The sequence below is a fragment of the Centroberyx affinis genome, unplaced genomic scaffold (assembly GCF_046629955.1).
Source record: "Centroberyx affinis isolate AG114_WGS23_722 - 3 ecotype Tasmania unplaced genomic scaffold, CSIRO-AGI_Caff_v1 ptg005051l_1, whole genome shotgun sequence".
NCBI lineage: Eukaryota > Metazoa > Chordata > Actinopteri > Beryciformes > Berycidae > Centroberyx > Centroberyx affinis.
In genome coordinates, this window is record NW_027282491.1 from 42,083 (window position 1) to 61,182 (window position 19,100).

Consider the following 19,100-nt stretch of genomic DNA (forward strand, 5'->3'; position numbering starts at 1 on the left):
TTTTTTCTAAAACTCTAAAAGAGTTTTTTGCGCATTTATACATTTTCTATCCCTTTTAATGTGAATTCTGACTGTTTTCACATGCAGGCGCAATGGTTAAAGATGGTTTGAAATCAGTTTTGCCAAACCTCTCACGCTCATTCACGCCCATTCAATTCCAAATGGCACAGAAAACGTGTCCGGAGATGTCTCATTCAGTTGGTAAAGGTAATTCATCAGTGTGACCGTGAAGCCGACAATATCACTTTTACATTTTGAAAGATGTTCTGTTCCCTTGTTTCATATATATATGAATACGCACATTAGGTAAGAGAGGAAAACCCAAGTGAAACGTGTTATTTCTTATTACAATCTTGTATTTGCGAGTATGTGAGTGTGAGCTTTTTCTTTTTCCACACAGTTTATATAATCGGCTATTACTGTTGTTCAGGAGCTGAAATTGAGAGTTATCCCACTACTATAATTGGAGAGCGGTTTGTGTGTTTGTGTGTCCCACCATGGAGGAGAGGAGACGAGGAGAGGAGAGGGGAGGGGAGAGGAGAGGGGAGGAGAGGAGAGGAGACAAGGAGAGGAGGAGAGAGGAGGGGAGAGGAGGGGGGAGGAGAGGAGGAGACAAGGAGAGGAGAGGAGACAAGGAGAGGAGAGAGGAGAGGAGAGGAGACAAGGAGAGGAGAGAGGAGGGGAGAGGAGAGGAGACAGGGAGAGGAGGGGAGGGGAGAGGAGAGGAGACAAGGAGAGGAGAGAGGAGGGTAGAGGAGACGAGGAGAGGAGAGAGGAGGGGGGAGGAGAGGAGGAGACAAGGAGAGGAGGGGAGGGGAGAGGAGAGGAGACAAGGAGAGGAGAGAGGAGGGTAGAGGAGACAAGGAGAGGAGAGAGGAGGAGAGGAGACAAGGAGAGGAAGAGAGGAGACAAGGAGAGGAGAGAGGAGGAGAGGAGACAAGGAGAGGAGAGACGAGAGGAGGAGAGGAGAGGAGGAGGTTATAAATTCTAGTTCACTTTTATTGAGAGCATTCACTCTTACATTATCAGTATATGATCAGAGGAATATTGTAAAGCCTGTTACATTGCACTCCATAAATTGGTTGCCAGTTTTTGCTGATTAAGGAATTGAAGCTTATGTTTTTCTCATCTTATGGTCATTCTAAGTCACTCTGGATAAGACCGTTAGAAAAATCCCTAAAATATGAATGTAAAATGACTAAAAATGAAGGTGATGTATTTGTTACTTGTCGGCCCAGACGGAGACTTAATGGGGGACACCTTGTCTTCTGTAGCACAGGTTCTCAACGTGAGGTCCGGGGACCACCAGGGGTCCTTGAGGGGGTTCCATGGGGTCCCCAGCGAATTGATAAATTGTTAAAAGTCACCACTGTTTCATTTACAAGAAGTTGACACGATGAGAGAATGTAGAAGAATGACTGTTTTGATCATAGTTTCTCTGTTGTCTCTCCACCTACAACACAGATAGTCATGGAATTCTGGACAAAATCATATCTAACAATTAAAACATTCTCAGATTTCGGTCTGAGAGACAAAATCTCATCAAATGGGGGTCCGTGGCTCTAATGTGGACTAAATTAGGGGTCCTTGATATGAAAAAGGTTGAGAATCACTGGTTCTATAGGATTGTGTGCTGAACTGATCTTCTTTGTCTTCTCCTCAGAGCCAGAGACTTTCCCAGCAGCGAGAGAACAGCCTCGACAGCCCAAGACCGACTCGGACAGCACGGACACTCTGGAGGTGAGTTTAGAGCAACTCGGCATAGCTGAACTGAGCTAAGGTTGAGAGAAATTTGTCTTGGACTCCTGGCTACTGCCTAGTAGAATCGATTGAGCGCATCACAGTTCATAAACTCAAGGCAAACCTATTCATGATGTGTTTCTGTCCCCCCCGATTTGAAAAAAAAAAAAAAAACTTAAAATACTAATATTAAATACTTAAATGCATATAGGGCATCAGAGTGGCCTAGAGCACTGGTTCTCAACGTGGAGTCCAGGGACCACTTTGGCTTTAACGTGAACTAAATTAGGGATCCTTGATATGGAAAAGGTTGAGAATCACTGGCCTAGAGCTTAGAGCGACCTTCCCATCACTGGAACATCCCAAGTTGAAGCCACTCAGGAACTGGGTGTCTATTGTTTTATTGTTTTATTTAGGATCCCCATTAGTTATTACCGCAGTAGCAACTATTCTTCCTGGGGTCCACGCAAAAGACAAGACAAGACATTCAAACATCACATAATGGACAATCCACAATATCAACAAAACAAGATGAAATAAAAATAAGAGGAAAAAAGATAGTTCTCTCACATTCATAATGTCACCTCAACAGTAAATGGTTAAAGCAAATAATAGAATAGAAGTAAACTAGGTATATATGAGTGTATATACAGTATAACTGACTAATACTACTAAGCTTTACCTAAGTTAGCACCACAAATATAATCAACCTTCACGTACACAATATCAAACTGATTTCTTTCTGAATGATTGCTGTTCTTCATTTCTTTTTAAAACTGATCTTACTAGTAATCTGGGTTAAATGTAGTGATAGCTTGCTCTAGTTTGACATAGCCCTATACATTACAGTCTTCTTTAAAGCATTGGTTTTATCTATCAGCAGCCATGTGTCCTGCTGGAGCAAGACTCTGATCTCCTGCCTGCTCTCTAATTGTAAATCACTCCGGATAAGAGTGTGAGCTGAAAGCCTAAAATTGTAAATTGTAAGATTGTTGGGTATAAGCTTGTTCTTTGAGATGATATGAACATGGAATATGCCCAGCTATACTCGCATCCACACTGCTTCCCCACGCCTTTTGGCCCGGCCAGGCTAAGGTCACTGATCCAAATGACGCAGTAGTCGGCCTCCTGGACATTGGGACCGGCCTGGGGTCACAATAAGAGATATGGGAATGTTCATGCCTGGGCCTTTACTCTCTGTGTGTGTGTGTGTGTGTGTCTGTATATGTGTGTGTGTGTGGAGTTTGGACATGATTACCTCACCGTGTCTTGTTTTCCTGCGCCGGGTGATGTCATGTGAGAGAGACAGAGAGGGGTAGGAAGGAAGAGGAGGAGAGATGGAGGTATAAATAAACAGGAAAATGCAGCAGAGATGACAGAAGCACTGTGAGGGCCTAGTTCAGTCTTTAATACAAATGACCATAAATTTGATTTGTAATGCACTTCATTAAAAATCTCAAAAAGCTAGTATTAAAGAAAGCACATAATACAAGAATAAAAAAGCAAATTCAGTTTGTAAAAAGCAAGTTTGTAAAAATGTTCATGATAATATAAAATTTGTCAAAATGTAATAAAGTGGCCCTTTAATTGGGATGAAGATGTAATAAAAATTGATAAACAAATAAAACCTGCTAATGTAAGCCTAATAAATTCCCCGATAATAAGACATCTTCAGTCTTTTACTAGTCTATTACATTAACCAATTATTACATTGCAACATACAGTATTACATATATTATTACAATATACGACTATAAATTACAAATATTGCAATAAAACCTGTTAGAACTTTGACTCTTAGAACTTTGACATTATCTCTGTGAATTTATTTTATTTTCAACCCAGGGACATTTTATTACATTTTGACAAATTATTGCATTATCTGGCAGTTATTATAGATCACAGATCACTGGTCGGTGACTAGATAATTGTGTCTGTACACACACACACACACACACACACACACCCACACACAGGTTGTTGATATCAATGTAGTTGATGCTGTCCTTTGCTTCCACCTTGTGTTTAGTTCAGGTATAACTACTTCCAGATGTCTGTCTCTCTCTTGCGCTCTCTCCCTCCCTCTCTCCCTCTCTCTCTCTCCCTCTCTCTCTCAATCTCTGCTGGAATCCCTCTCTCTGCGTCACGAACTGGACGGTGTACAGCCGTTGCCATGGTGACAGCTGTGTTTGTGTGCGGCTGATTGGTTACAGATGGAGTCGGTTGTTTCCACTTATTGGCTGCAAGTTACTGCTCTGTTCCAGTTAGTGAGTAACAACACTTCACGCTCTTATGGACTAAAAACAACTTTTGTGGACCAAAACCCTCAGCCACTACTAGAAAAACAGCATCTACATACACTCTGTGTTCTATATATACAGGGCTGCCTTGCTGATAGGGTTCAACCAATGTGGGTCTTTGAAGGCCGATACCAGTATTACTATACTGAAGCTGCCAATTGCCGATATTGTTTGTACCAATATTCAGTATATTTAAATCTGACCAATTTCATGCCCAAAAGTTGCCAAAAATCCAGTAGCCAGTGTTTCCCAAGGGATTGCATTCTTGTCAGGGTGGAAAAGCCTCTGAAACAGCATTTAGACACAAAAACTCTCCACTGAAAGCCGTATTCTGATATAAAAACAATAATAATAAAAACGGTAACACTTTACAATAAGGGTCACTAAGTTAAGGGTTAGTTAATGCTTAATAAGGGTTAGTTAATGCTTAATAAGCATTAACTAACCCTTAATTAACAGTTAACTAATTTGTAATTTACTAATGGTGTTCATGTTAACTAAGGTATTAATTTATACATTATTTAATAGTTTATAAAGATGACTTAAATAATGTATAAATTAATACCTTAGTTAACATGAACACCATTAGTAAATGATTACCAGACACATTAGTTAACTGTTAACCCTTAATCAATGTACCCTTATTGTAAAGTGTTATTTCTGTGTTTTTTCTTTACTTTGAATTTTGACTTAGGATCTTTTGTAGTAGTTATAGTGGCAATTTTTCTTTTATTGTGTCTCCAGATTTAGAGCTAAGCTGTCATTGCTGCGGTGTCTTTTTTGTTGTTGTTGTTGATCTTTATTCAGTCTCCATCTTCGGTGCTAAGCTGTCATTACTGTGGTGTTTCCGCGCCGCGCTTTCCCGGAGATCGCTCGCGAGTCAAACGCTATGTCCAGTGCTGTGATGTCCTTCTCCTTGGGTTTTCCGCTGAAGTTTGCGTTTACTTCCGTTTATTCCGAACAATCCAGAAATGTAAAATACATCACTTCTTTGTCTGCCAGAGGATTTCTTCCTGGGAAAAAAACCTACCTGACAGCGGGTGTTCGGAACAGCAAATGTAAAAGCTTTCATGAACTGGCTGTTGTGTTATATCAGTCATAAGAAAATGTCACAATTATAAAAACTCGGACAAATTATTGCAATAGGTTAAAATGGAGCAGAATATAGAACAGAAGAGATGAGAGGGAAATAAAATGCACCACAGCCAAATAGAATTTAAAAGGTTGAATTTGCTTTGATCACACAGTAAGAGTAGATTATAAATGAAGCATGCAAGCCTCCTACTATAATCATACCAACCTCAATGCGCTCTCTCTCTCTCTCTCTCTCTCTCTCTCTCTCCCTCTCTCAACTTGATCCATTCTCTCTCCCCTCCTAAAACACAGTAGCCTGAATCTCTCTTTAACCCATTCGACAGACCGATCCTTTCACTTCTTTATTCTTTTCTAGGAGATAAAAGTAAGTCTTCTCTCTCGCTCTCTCTCTCTCTCTCTCTCTCTCTCTCACACTGTCTTTCAGAAGTGGAGAGGCACTCAGTGGACAGAGCGACATTGTTAGAGCGCTCGCGAGCGAGGTAGCAGAAGGATGAGAGGGGAATTTTGTTTTAACGTGAAGGACAAATGTGATGGGTGGAGTGTGAGAGAGCGAGAGAGAGAGAGAGAGAGAGAGAGAGAGCGGAATGGAGGAACTGAAGGGGAAAAAGGAAGAGAGAGTGGGAAGGAGGGATGGAGGGAGGGGCCGGTGTTATGAACAGATGTGGGCAGAGAGTCTCATTTTCCGACCTAAACTGCTGTGAGAAGGGAACACAAGCTATGGAGACGTTACTGGATTACACATTGGACAATGGGCAGTTTGGTTTTCATTTTGGTTTGGTTTTTTTAATCTGTATTGCCAGTGCTAAGACAGTGGATTTAAGTTAGTTAAGTTTACCGAACATTTTCCCTCTTGTTCTGTAGTTTCTCTTTATTACGATTGCGAAAAGGGAAAACAGTGCTATTCGTTCATTTTGGTTTAAATTAACCATGTATTTGTAACGGTTTTTTATTTTTTTTGTCTCTCTTACCAGTACTAAGATGCTGGTTGTGTACTAGAGCTTTAGTTCACCTTAATATACTTTAGCTTGGCTTTTCAGTTGTTTTATCGTTGCAATTTTTTTCCCCTCACTTTTGGACACTGTGAGTCGAACCGTTTTTTTTTTTTTACTGGGCACTCCACCCTCCTCCATTGACTTTATTCGCTCTTCAGACTGTGTTGCAGTCAAGAGAGGAAAGTAGAGCGAGGCGGAACGGTTCGGTATCGTCTGAGATTTGAACCTGCGGAGTGGTCCAGGTCTTTGCACGCCGATCCACGCCCGACAGTTGGAATGACTCTCGCGTCTTGACAGCCCGCAAAACCGCCAGCATGTACGAGAGACACAAGCGAAGGTACAGCCTCTGTGCCAAGGGAGAGAGGCCAGTGGATGTGGTGTTAATTAAGGTAGGTGTGTCCGTGCGTGTTTCGAGACGGTACAAAACAATATTCATGAGAGTACATGTTGAATCCGAGGCCGTTTATATGTGACAGCAAGCTAATATTGCTCTTTTTAAAGCCTAAGTATTGTTCCAGAGAGCCAAAGTTGGTCTTTTTAAAGCCTAACTATTGGGACAGCTGGTTAAAGTTGGCCTTTTAAAGCTTAAGTATTGCTACAGAGAGCCAAAGTTGGTCTTTTAAAGCCCAAGTACTGGGACAGAGAGCTAAAGTCGGTCTTTTTCAAGCCTAAGTATTGTTACAAAGAGCTAAAGTCGGTCTTTTGAAGCTCAAATATTGGGACAGAGACTGTAAGTTGGTTCTTGTTAAAGCCTAAGACAGTGGTTCTCAGCGAGGGGTCCGAGGACCACCAGGGGTCCTTGAGGGGGTTTCAGGGGGTCCCCAGCAAACTGATGAATTGTTAAACTTCACCATTTCATTTACAAGAAGTTAAAACCATTAGAGAATGTAGAAGAATTACTATTTTGATCATAGGTGCACTGTTATCTCTCTACCTACAATAGAGACAGTCATGGAATTCTGGACAAAATCATATCTAGCAATAAAAGATATTCTCAGATTTGGGTCCAAGAGACAAAATCTCATCAAGTAGGGGTCCGTGGCTCTAATGTGGACTAAATTAGGGTCCTTGATATGAAAAAGGTTGAGAATAACTGGCCTAAGGATCGGGACGGCGAGCTAAAGTTATTTTGTCTTTATGTGTTTTAATGTGGTACAACATGGAGGCCAATAAAAACCCACAGTCAACAGCTGACAGTCTTGTTCTTCTGCCCCATGTTGTGAAGGTTGTATTACAGTATTCATGAATCAACAGCACCAAAAAGACTTAGGCCTACTCTCCCAGTCCTTTTGGAATGTGATTGCTTGTAGGAGCTAGGGTTTTGATATGCAGGGAATCCCTTTATCTACAGTTTCATAGGTCAGATGTGATGATGATGTCCTACAACAGTGATTCTCAACCTTTTTCATATCAAGGACCCCTAATTTAGTCCACATTAGAGCCAGTCATTTGATGAGATTTTGTCTCTTGGATTCAAATCTGAGAATATTTGTATTGTTAGATATGATTTTGTCCAGAATCCCATGACTATCTGTATTGGTAAAGAGATAACAGTGAAACTATGATCAAAACAGTCATTCTTCTACATTCTCTAATTGTGTTAACTTCTTGTAAATGAAATAATGGTGAAGTTTAACAATTCATCTATTTGCTGGGGACCCCCTGGAACCCCCTTAAAGAACCCTGGTGGTCCCCAGACCCCACGATGAGAACCACTGTCCTACAAGACATGGGTCTATTGTAAATATGTGTACTCTATAACAAATATGAAGGCTTCCATTACAAAAGAAAATACAAAATGTTACTTACTCTTATTGGAGAAAAACAATTACCTGATTCATTGATGATCATTTCAAAATTGCAAATCATTGCTTTCTCAAAAATGCTGCAGTCATATAAGCAACATCGACATATCTAATATATTCGATAATATTCCCCAGTGAGTTTTACATTCATGCCAGACTTTTTTTTTTTTTTTTTACGAGGGATCTTGCTTAACTTTTCAAATGGTAGATATCTCTTTTCCAGGGCAGTAAATATGTACTATTTACCATCTGAAGGGAATTGAAACAAACCTCCACATGATGGTTAGTTGCTGGCCAAAGTTGCTGGTAGAGGAGACAGACTCACTGGCCACACCAAAATGCAGCAGCATATGGTTGGTGACTGGTGTTCCCACGCTGCTCATATCCTCCCTGCATCTGGAGGACGTCTTCCTAGTGTTTATTCCTGCTCTCAGAAGACCGTGGAAGACGTGTCATTTGAGGTCACTTCATGTCTGACAGTAGATTTGAGGGTGTGGACAACTCATTTTATACTTGTGATGTCCTAGTACCACCGATATATTGTTTCTGGCCTGTGAAGACCATTGTATATGTTCCATAAATAGTACATGGTCAGTCTGAAGTTTAAGTTAGTGGCTGATTATTGCTTGACAAGTTCACCTTTTGAGACTTTTTCAGGGGTTTTCTTGCCTGGGTCCAGACCTTTGAATCCACCCACTCCACCGAGTTGACTGATCATCAGTTGTCTGGCATTGGATACGTTGGTCTCTAGTGATTGGTTAGGGAAAATCGAATCCCCCTCCCCCGCGGAAATCGGTTAGAGTGGAGGCAATGTCAGACTGAAGATGGAAATGGAGTGTAACGAGTTGACAATTCTGTCTGATATCAGGCAAGGGGTTTTCATCTGACTGCAATGATTCTGTTTAAAGTGGTGTTGAACTTTGGTAGTACCTTGGGTTGCGTAGCTTCTTGGCCATGATATAACCCCAAAATCAGTGATTCTCTGTTATCTGTTGCTCTGGTTGCTCCGCGAGAGACGATTGGAGAATTGTGTTTGTTTTCTTTCTCCGTTCACTGCCATTGAACTGTCATGATGTGGACATGTATCGACCAGGAATCACTGTCAGCGTACATGTAATCAGGGTCCAATCCTGTGCTCCACATTTGAGGAAAAGGCAATGTGTGTTCAATATAGTAATAGAAACAGTTCTCAAGGCAGAACCCGTAGTAGAACCCTTTTTCATACTGTAGAAACCACCTTTTTTTTTTTTTTTTTTTTTAACAAATCAGATGCTTCTTTGAGTCATTATGGGTCTATAGAACAATCACCATAACCAAAGAACTCTTCAGGAACCCTCCTTGAAGAACATCAGGTCTGCAAATTTGTCCCATGACCACCAGACAGAAATCAACATCCTTATCACCTTGCATGGCAGCTAAGTGGACCTCTGTATCACTTGCTGGTTCTCACTGTGTAGATTAACACACAACAGAGCTCATGGGCTAATCAAAAGGAGACAACACTTAAAGGAACCTTTGGTTATTGTCTGGCTGGTCAACTTAGCTGTTAATTGATGACAACATACACACCAAAATCATCTATAGGTCCCCGGTAGATCATTGGCTCCAGTGCTCCATGCTAACACTTTAGCATACACTATGTTTCATGATAGAAGGCCACTAGCATTATCCAAAGCAAGAAGACCTTTGTAATAAAAAGCTGTTTTTGTGTTTTTTGTTTTTTTATTATATGGCCTATAGATTCATAAATTAAAATATATATATATATATATATATATATATATATACCAATCTCCTACACAAAACTGCCTGCACATCGTTTAGATCAGATTACTTAGCATTTAGCTTTAGAGCTGCCACAAGTAGCTAAGCTAAGCCTTTATGTTTAAAGCTCCCTCTGATTGGAATAATCTACCTAAATATTTGGTCCATATCATCTTTCCACCTGTCAAAAATACCCTGTCTTCTTATAGGATCAGTTGTACATGTCCATAATAACACCGCTATAATTATGTTTTATAACTTTATTACTTAATGCTATCACTGACATTAATACTTTAATACTTTTCTATAATCTATGAATGAATTCATGCTCTGCTTGGAGTATGATCTCCTGATTTTGCATTTCTTATTATTTGATATTTATTTCTCATTTTGCTGGGGACTACAAAGACCCGGGGGTTCCCAGACCTTTGAGAACCACTGGCCTAAGGTTCAGATTAAAGGTTATCAGTGGAAGATAAAGTCATGGTTAAACTCAGAGACAATAAACATCAGGTCCTGTTCTAAAACCAGGCCTCCACTCCTTTAGTGAGCGATTTTTTTAAAATCATTATTACTGTTTCAAATCGCAGGAGGCACAATATTTGTTTAAATGAAATATTGTGGTGCTGCAGAGATGTCCTGGCCTACACATCATATCCTACAGACTTAAGAAAACATCTTTGTTTGGTACAGATCCCCGCAAAAACCTCACCATAATCATTTTAATACGTTTTTCAATGAAAATGAGAATAACGACGTAAAAATTTTCATTCCCTCTAATATCGCGAATCATATCGCAATTGCAATATCAGTCAAAATAATCGCAATTGGATGTTTTCTCAAAATCGTTCAGCCCTACTATAGAGTCACAACAAGGTCTTCAACAAGCGAGCCCAAAATGAAAGATGAGAGTGTTTCAGCTCATGTCCACAAGGTTGATAGACCGCACTGTCCCAAGCAGCACGGGAGCAGGTTGATAAATGAGGCCCGTTGTCTCCCACGTGCCGGAGCAGTCTGCCTTTTTTTTTTTTTGCGCCAATCCCGACTTCTCTGCAGGATGTTGATAATAGACAGAGCGGAGAAAAATGGGGCCGGGACAACGGTTCCATTGAGACGAGTGGACAAAGGCGTCATTGGCGTCGGTGATTAATGATCAAGACGACTAGATGTGAGGTCATTCCGATAGGCCCGGCCTACAGGAATTACGCAACAGACCGGTGGGGTGACTTTTAAAAATCCCGACACGTTGCGTCACACACATCACGGTAGATTCCACGGTTTGTTTTGGAAGTAGTGGGAACGCTCCTAGCTTGATCTGGGGCGTTTGGACTTGCTTTCCAAATGTCTTTGCTTTATTTAAACCTGTTTGCGTTCGGGCCGCCTAACGCACAGAAACAATACAGTGAGGGGATCTCAGATGAAATCCAAGCAGAGCAGCCTCTCACCAACTCTCTCTCTCTCTCTCTCTCTCTCTCTCTCTGAACCAGAATCAGCTTTATCGGCCAAGTATGTACACATACAAGGAATTTGACTCTGTTTTTTTTGTTGCTCTCAATGTACTTACACAGAATAAATATATCGCTAAAAACAAAACATTTAACTACTATGTACAAATATGCATATATATAAAAAAGGACATATATATATGTATATATGTAAACAACACTAGGACAATAGTGCAATGGTGCAGAGTGCAAAGATGCTGGAATAAATAGAGTTGTTGGTGTAACAGGTTACATTATATACATGAGTTATTACACATTACATACATTATACACACATTATATACAAATCAGTTATTGTACAGATGATGATGATGGGGGGAGGAGGAGCTCTCTCTCTCTCTCTCTCTCTCTCTCTCTCTCTCTCTCTCTCTCTCTCTCTCTCACTTTATTTGCACTGAAAAAAAAGAACAAACTTGCACCCTGAGTTTCCCCTTAAATTCTGTCTTTAAAAAAAAACATACTGTATGACAATGTCACATACATGTTCTGTATCTGCTCCATTGAAGCTATAGCTGCTTATACTGAGTGAGATATTCAAACCCAAAGCGCCATGTTTTTTTTGTCTGGCTGCACCATCACATCAAATGGAAAAAAAAAAAATCTAGATGTTTGTGCATCATTTTATATACATGTCCCTGTAATTCAGCATGACATATGTGGCATCTTTGGACACCTTGGGATCTTGACTATAATTTAAAATCAAGCCTCAAATCATTGAAACATGGTGGTTTATCTTATTTTTTAAAAGGCTGCGTCTTCTCACTCTCAGCAGCATCAAAGCATCAAGGCGACCATGCAAAAACATTTTCCCAGTGCTCGGCTGACCCCCCCTCTGTGCATGCGTGTGTGTGTGTGTGTGTGTGTAGTACACTACCCTCAGTTGCACCACACCAAAGAACTCCAGAATTTTCTCAAAAGGGAGTGACAAGAAGGCAGTGATCAAAGTAAAAAAAAAACCCACACATATACACTTATGTAAATATACTGTAAATTCACACACCGTGTATTTTCTCATTCGTTATATTTTGCATAAATGTTTGCATTTTTCTTTATTTTTACTATTTCCCACATTTTAGAATAACAGTAAAGGCATCAAAACTATGAAATAACACAAATGGAATTATGCAGCGACCAAAAAAAGTGTAAAAAAAAAAATCAAAAACTATCTTATATTTTAGATTCTTTAAAGTAGCCGCCCTTTGCCTTGATGGAAAGGCAAAGGCTTTGGAAAGAAATTCATACATAGGATCAACTTCACTATTTATATTTGTCTAAGAAACACATTTCAAGCATTTTAAAGCAGAAGCCTTTAGATCAGAATGGCTTGAAGAGAATGAACATAGTACATTCAAGCAGGTGTCCCCAGACTTTTGCCAGGCAGTGTGCATCGGCTCAGTTTGGCCTGAAGAACAGTTTGTTAGCGTTGTTAGCGTTCCTCATTCAAACCAGTGGGTATCCCTAGCCCGAAGCTAAAGAGCCAGCTTGCGTTTAGTTCATATATAGGAATTGATCAGCACTTTTGACTAGTTGGTTTTTGAGCAAATGCAGATTTTGGTCCCCGTGTGGTTTCAAATATCTGGTGGAGAGACAAAAAATTCGTAAAATGAACAGAATAGATAAAATGTTAAAAGTACGGACGAAAAGACGAAAAAGTTAAGAAATGTGGATTTTTGCTCTGTGTGTGTATGTGGCTGTCTGCCTGTGGTGTGGTAACACAGCCAATGAGATGTTCTCTCCTTTTGTCTCTCTCTCTGTGTGTGTGTGTGTGTGTGTGTGTGTATAACACAGAAGTCTCCTAGAGAACCCCCCCTCCTACATTTCTTTGACATTACACTGGACTGGCTGTGTGTAGCTGCAGGGGTGGAACAATGATCTGCTTGTGACCTCTGTGTGTGTGTGTGTGTGTGTGTGTGTGTGTGTGTGTGTGTGTGTCTTGATTACTTGCATACATCTTGATATGCTCATGCTACGAGTTCAAACATGACGTAAACATAAAGACGCACACATACACACTGCAGTCACATGTCCAGCTGACTAACAAGTGGGTGTGATGGTGTGACACTGGGTGCACTCAACAAAAAAACGGTTCTATATATTGGTTGATCTATTCTTTTCATGGAATCTACAGGGCATTAAAGGAATAGTTCACCCAAAACTGAAAATTCTGTCATCATCTCCTCCCCCTCATGCCAAATGAAACACAGGTGAAATGTGTTAGTCCATATAACACACAGGGAGGCTGCCAGCACAACTTGGTAGCAGCCTTCTCCAAAACAACTGAAGTCAATGGGGACCTGTTCTTTAGAGTTCCAAAACAAAAACAGCCAAACAATCACACTGTGAATAGAAAGACCTATACACCATTATTTGTTGCAAATCAATCAGCTGTAGTTAAGATTTGCACTAAATGATGGTGTAAATATACTGTAGGTCTTTTTGGAACTCTGAAGAACTGGTCCCCACTGATTTCAGTTGTTTTGGAGAAGGCTGCTATGGAGTTGTGCTGGCAACCTCCCTGTGTGTTATATGGACAAACTTCACCTGTGTTTCAACTGGCATGAGGGGGAGGAGATGAGGACAGAATTTTCATTCTTGGGTGAACTATTCCTTTAAATGAAAACAATATCTACAAACAAGTTCTAATCTCATATTTGATATTGTAAAGAAAGCTTTGTGCGCAATTTAGGACTGGATTAAGAGAGTTTTCATCCATTAACAATCCATTATCCTTCTTCTTCTTCTTCTTCTTCTTCTTCTTCCTCTCTTTGTTAGATCCAGAGGGAAAGGGACACCTTCTACCCTCTCCAGCCTTGCCCTGAAGCCAACACAACAGTAACACCATGTACAGGTAAGACTAAGACCATGAAACTCCATATGGGCGATGATCTGGTCCTGTCAGAATCATCCACCTCTGATATGACGGATATGATGCAGTTTGATTGATTACATATTTATTGTAGAGTAGATCAGTACCTCTAATAAGTTGATACTGTTGATGATAAGATGGCAGTTGCACCGACTTTCAAAAAAACTGGCAGGACACAAAAAAAAAAATTAATTTCTCTCATTGAATGGGAGAAGGAGGGAAAGATCAGAGGGACTTCTATTCTAGGAGGGGGTATGCAATTTTAACGACCCTGTAAAATCATTTGTTTAAACTGATTTATGTTTTCATCATTATCGGATCTCAGAAAATATGCACTGTAGTCGTTATTTTTAATGAGTGAATGCATTAGTACTCGGAAGAAAGCACCAGTCTTGCTGCACTTTGTTCTTATGTTTGAGAAAGAGAAAAACTATTTCTTATCATATTTGTGTTTTAGCCTACTAAAACGAATTAATAACTAGGGGGGGAAAAAAGATGTAATGCTATGAAAGGCAATATCAAAGCAGCAAAAAAATTTTCACTGGATAGATGCCCACAATCAGTCAGGTTTAGGCTTGGGCGATATCCAAAAATTAATATTGCGATACTGTCCTGCCAAAATATCGCGATTTAGGATATTATCGCAGGGGGGTTCCCGTTTTTTTTTGTTTTTGTTTTTGTTTTTTGGAGGGGGGGGGGGGGGGGGTTATTTTATTTCTTCCAAATTACATAAAATTTCTAGGCTATAATAATAATAATTATTATTATTATTCTTAACAGCCTAGAAATTTGACCTTGCTATTCAATCATTGGAGGAAACTATTTCTGTTTCCAGAAAAACAGGCTGATTATGGAAAAAGGGAACCCACTTGAATTAAAATGACACATTTTTCACTTCAAGTATGATTATTTTTGTTTTTTTTGCTATCCTACCACTACTAGATTATAGGTTTATAAGTTTAAAAGCTTGTACAATTGTGATATTTGATATTGCGGGAAATATCGCGACGTTCACGAAATATCGCGATATTCGATACCATCGAAAAACAGGGCTGATTATGGAAAAAGGATTGAATTAAAAAGACACTTTTTTCACTTCAAGTATGATTTTTTTTTTTTTTTTTTTACTATCCTACCACTAGTAGGTTTATAAGTTTAAAAGCTTGTACATTTGTGATATTTGATATCGTGGGAAATATCGCGACGTTCGCAAAATATCGCGATATTCGATAATATAATATATATATATAATATAATATAATATAATATAAGAACACACTTCCCTGTTGTGGATTAGAAACCGGTGGGTGTGTCATCCCGGTCTAATATGATTGTAGACAGAGGGGAAAGGCCTGCAAGTGGAGCTGCAGGAATTACATTAGTTCGAATTAGGAGGAAATTAAGATGGAATGCCTCAACCCTGCAACACACACACACACACACACACACACACACACACACACACACACACACACACACACACACACACACACAGACGAACAGGAACAGACGGTGATGACATTAAACGTCTCTGTGACATCGGCTCAGACGAGATGATGTCATCGCCTCTCATCGCCCTGCCAGAATTTGTTCTCCACTCTTTGTGTGTTTGTGTCTCTTCAACAACAAAAAAAAAAAAAACATTTCTACATTGATATCTGGTGTATAATGCACGGTCTGTTGTATAATACAGTTATAATACACAGGCTTCTGTTTGGTTCATGGGCATGGAGGCTTTCAGAGGACTGTGTCATTAGTGAGAATTATTGGGTAACACTTTACAATAAGGGTCACTAAGTTAAGGGTTAGTTAATTTAAGTTGATGCTTATTAAGCATTAATAAGCAGCCACATTTCCATTTCTGACCATCAGTACGCAATTCTGGCCAAATAGTTGCAAATAATTTTTTTTTTTTTTTTTTTTTTTTTTTTTTTTTCTTTGTTTCTTTGTTTCTTTCTTTTTAGACCTGTTTGGATTGCCAGGTGGGCGGGGTTTACCATATCACGCTACATTAACTTCCATATACATATGCTGTGATTGTGTCAACTTTTTGCCTCTCATTGTATTGTCCCATGCGGCCGACCCCGCCCATCTGGCACCGAAGTGAGCGAAAACAAACCATGGAAACTACAGGGGCGGACACAAGAATGGAAAAAACGCCACATGAAAATGAACTTTTAACTTTGAAGTAACAGCTATGTATGTGAATATTTTATAGGTTTACAGGACTTTTCAACCGCTACACGTGGCAACTAAGAGTTCTAAAGAGGCCAAGGGATCGCAGGGGTGTCGGTTACAAAATCTGCAAAGTTATGAATGCGTCAAAGGGGGAACCGTCTGGGGGAAAAAATATGACAACATACGCCGAGTGGCAAGTCGAAGCTCGCCGACAGGGATTGACACACACTTAACAGGATGGTTGCTAAACACCACAAAAGTACAACCACCAGTTTAAACATAAAAACGCCCGTTCTAATTCACAACTACAGCAGTTTTGATTTATGTTTGCCTTGAAAAGATCCTGCTAATAACTTAACATTAGTCTGATAATGTGTATGATACATTTATACCATCCAATCTGGGTAAATGAACTATTTGGACAAGGGTTTAGGTGTTTTTTTCCCTCACTACATTGCTGATTATGCCCTTAATTCTGACTGGATGGGACCATGTTTTCTCCTCCTTCATCTTCCTATTACACATACATGCTTATTGCAACCTAGACTTAATTGATTTCATAGTCCTTGTGTCCCACAGACTGAAGTCACTGATAGCCAGTGGTGGAAAGTAACTAAGTACATTTACTCAAGTACTGTACTTAAGTACAATTTTGAGATACTTGTACTTTACTTGAGTATCCCCATTTGATGCTACTTTATACTTCCACTCCACTACATTTCAGAGGGAAATATTGTACTTTCTACTCCACTACATTTATTTGACAGCTTTAGTTACTTTTCAGATGGAGATTTGACACAATAGATAATATAACAAGCTTTTAAAATACAACACATTGTTAAAGATGAAACCAGTGGTTTCCAACCTTTTTGGCTTTTGACGTCTTACAGAAAGCAGTGTGTAGTCGGGTCACATTTCAGATGTCTATGAGTTGTTAACAGCTCCACCAAATAGTGATTTTTCCCTCTAAACCTCACATGGTTTCATTTCAATAAATGTTCAAATGATCCAATATTTCAGCAAAAATCAAAGATTAGAGAAAAAAGTCCAAAAACTGAAAACAGATTTGTGTATCAGAACTTTGTTTTTTCTTCTTTCCTCTCCCATTAATTATCTCACGACCCCTCAGATTTATCCGGTGACCCTTCGGAGGGGCCCGACCCCTAGGTTGGGAACCACTGGACTAAACTAGCTAACTGTATATAAAGTAGTTCAAACTAGCTCCACCTCCAGCAGCTACAACAGTAACATGCTGCTTACACACTGATGCTTCAGTATTAATAATCTAATGATGTCATATATAATAAAATATCAGTCAGAGGGACCAAACCACTACTTTTACTTTAATACTTTAACTACATTTTGCTGCTAATACTGTAATAATGTACTCTAATAATGTACTTTTACTTAAGTAGGATTTTTCATGCAGGACTTTTACTTGTAATGGAGTATTTTTACATTGCTGTATTGGTACTTTTACTTAAGTAAAGGATCAGAGTACTTCTTCCACCACTGCTGATAGCTGATGTTCAATATCAAAAAATATTCAAAAAGTACTGAGTGTTTTATTCAGCCTCTGAAACAGCATTTAGACCATCATGGCACACTAAAACTCTCCAGTGAAACCCAGACTAATCATATTATACTAAAATTAAGTCCCTTGAGTTCATTATTTAGCTTTAGCTCACACAATTTAAATGAAACCGTCAACATCATTGCTGTGAACTAACATCCTTCCTGCCATCGCCAGCCATAACAGATGAGATCACTTTCAGTGGGCCCACTGACACACACACACACACACACACACACACGCAGGCTGTTTTTATGTGGTCTGGGTGATATGAGGTCAGCTTCCTGTCTTGGTGGATTGCAACCGGCGTTGCAACCCTTCTTGCACAGCAGCTTCATAGCGTAATCTCTTTAAGAATAAGGTGTTGCGTCTACCACTTAATCAGCAAAACCATAGTGGATAGATAAAGGTTAAAAAAAAATAAATAAATAAAAAAATCATGCGCTTTTCTTGCTTTGATCGCTTTTTTTTTTTTTTTTTTTTTGGCTTCTTCTGAAGGCAGGACAACAAATCCTGATATCTCTTTTTTTTTTTTTTTCTTCAGAATAGTTCTTATTGGTGAAAAGCATAGGCAAACAACAGATACAATGCCAGGTGTACAGGTCAATATTTTTCACATTACCCCACCCACACCCTACCACTCCACTTGCTTTGATCGCTTGCTCAAATTTCCCCTCCCGTTTTTCTCTCTCTCTCTCTCCCCTCCCCATCTGTCCCCCCCCCCCCCCCCCCCCGCTTCCGTCTTTTTTCCAGCCCTCCATCCGGCCATCCATCCAGAGAGGGAGGAGGAGGAGTGCGTGTCGGTGTGTGTGTTGCAGAGAGACACCGTGGTCGGCCACGGCCTGGATGACGCTGTCTTTAAAAAGGTATGGACACACACACACACACACACACACACACACACACACACAGAATACCCACATTTCATCCAGGCTTTTGCTCCTTCTATCTCCAAGTCCCACTCACAAGCCAAGGCTGTGTGTATTTCCCACCTAAAAATATCTAACTTATTCCATAAACTCATAATCTGCGGTCATATGCGCTTACACCTCTTTCAGATGGATTTCACGTCAAGGCAGCAGCTGGAACTTTTTCACATCAGATTTTTTTTTTTTTTTTTTAAGTATATTTATTGATTTCCAGAGGGTCAGACAATTAAGGATGAACAAGCATGATAAAAATATGAAAATATGTACCCTCTTTTCTCAACTTACCCTCAACACCGAACACATTCTCCACAAGAGAACCAAAAAAATAGTCAAATAATCAAAAATGAAATAAA

At 39.7% G+C, this 19,100-nt stretch overlaps 1 protein-coding gene across 1 annotated transcript in view; it reads left to right on the plus strand.

Annotated features, from left to right (window-relative positions):
- LOC139666530 (uro-adherence factor A-like) overlaps window positions 1-18,684 on the plus strand; it is a gene marked incomplete at its 3' end in the record, with an annotated part of 57,827 nt that extends 39,143 nt beyond the window's left edge. The window contains exons 10-12 of the mRNA XM_071545793.1: window positions 1,664-1,740; window positions 13,974-14,049; window positions 18,572-18,684. Coding sequence (XP_071401894.1) covers window positions 1,664-1,740; window positions 13,974-14,049; window positions 18,572-18,684 — 266 coding nt within the window. The remainder of the gene's footprint in view (window positions 1-1,663; window positions 1,741-13,973; window positions 14,050-18,571) is intronic.
- Between the last annotated feature and the right edge of the window lie 416 nt (window positions 18,685-19,100).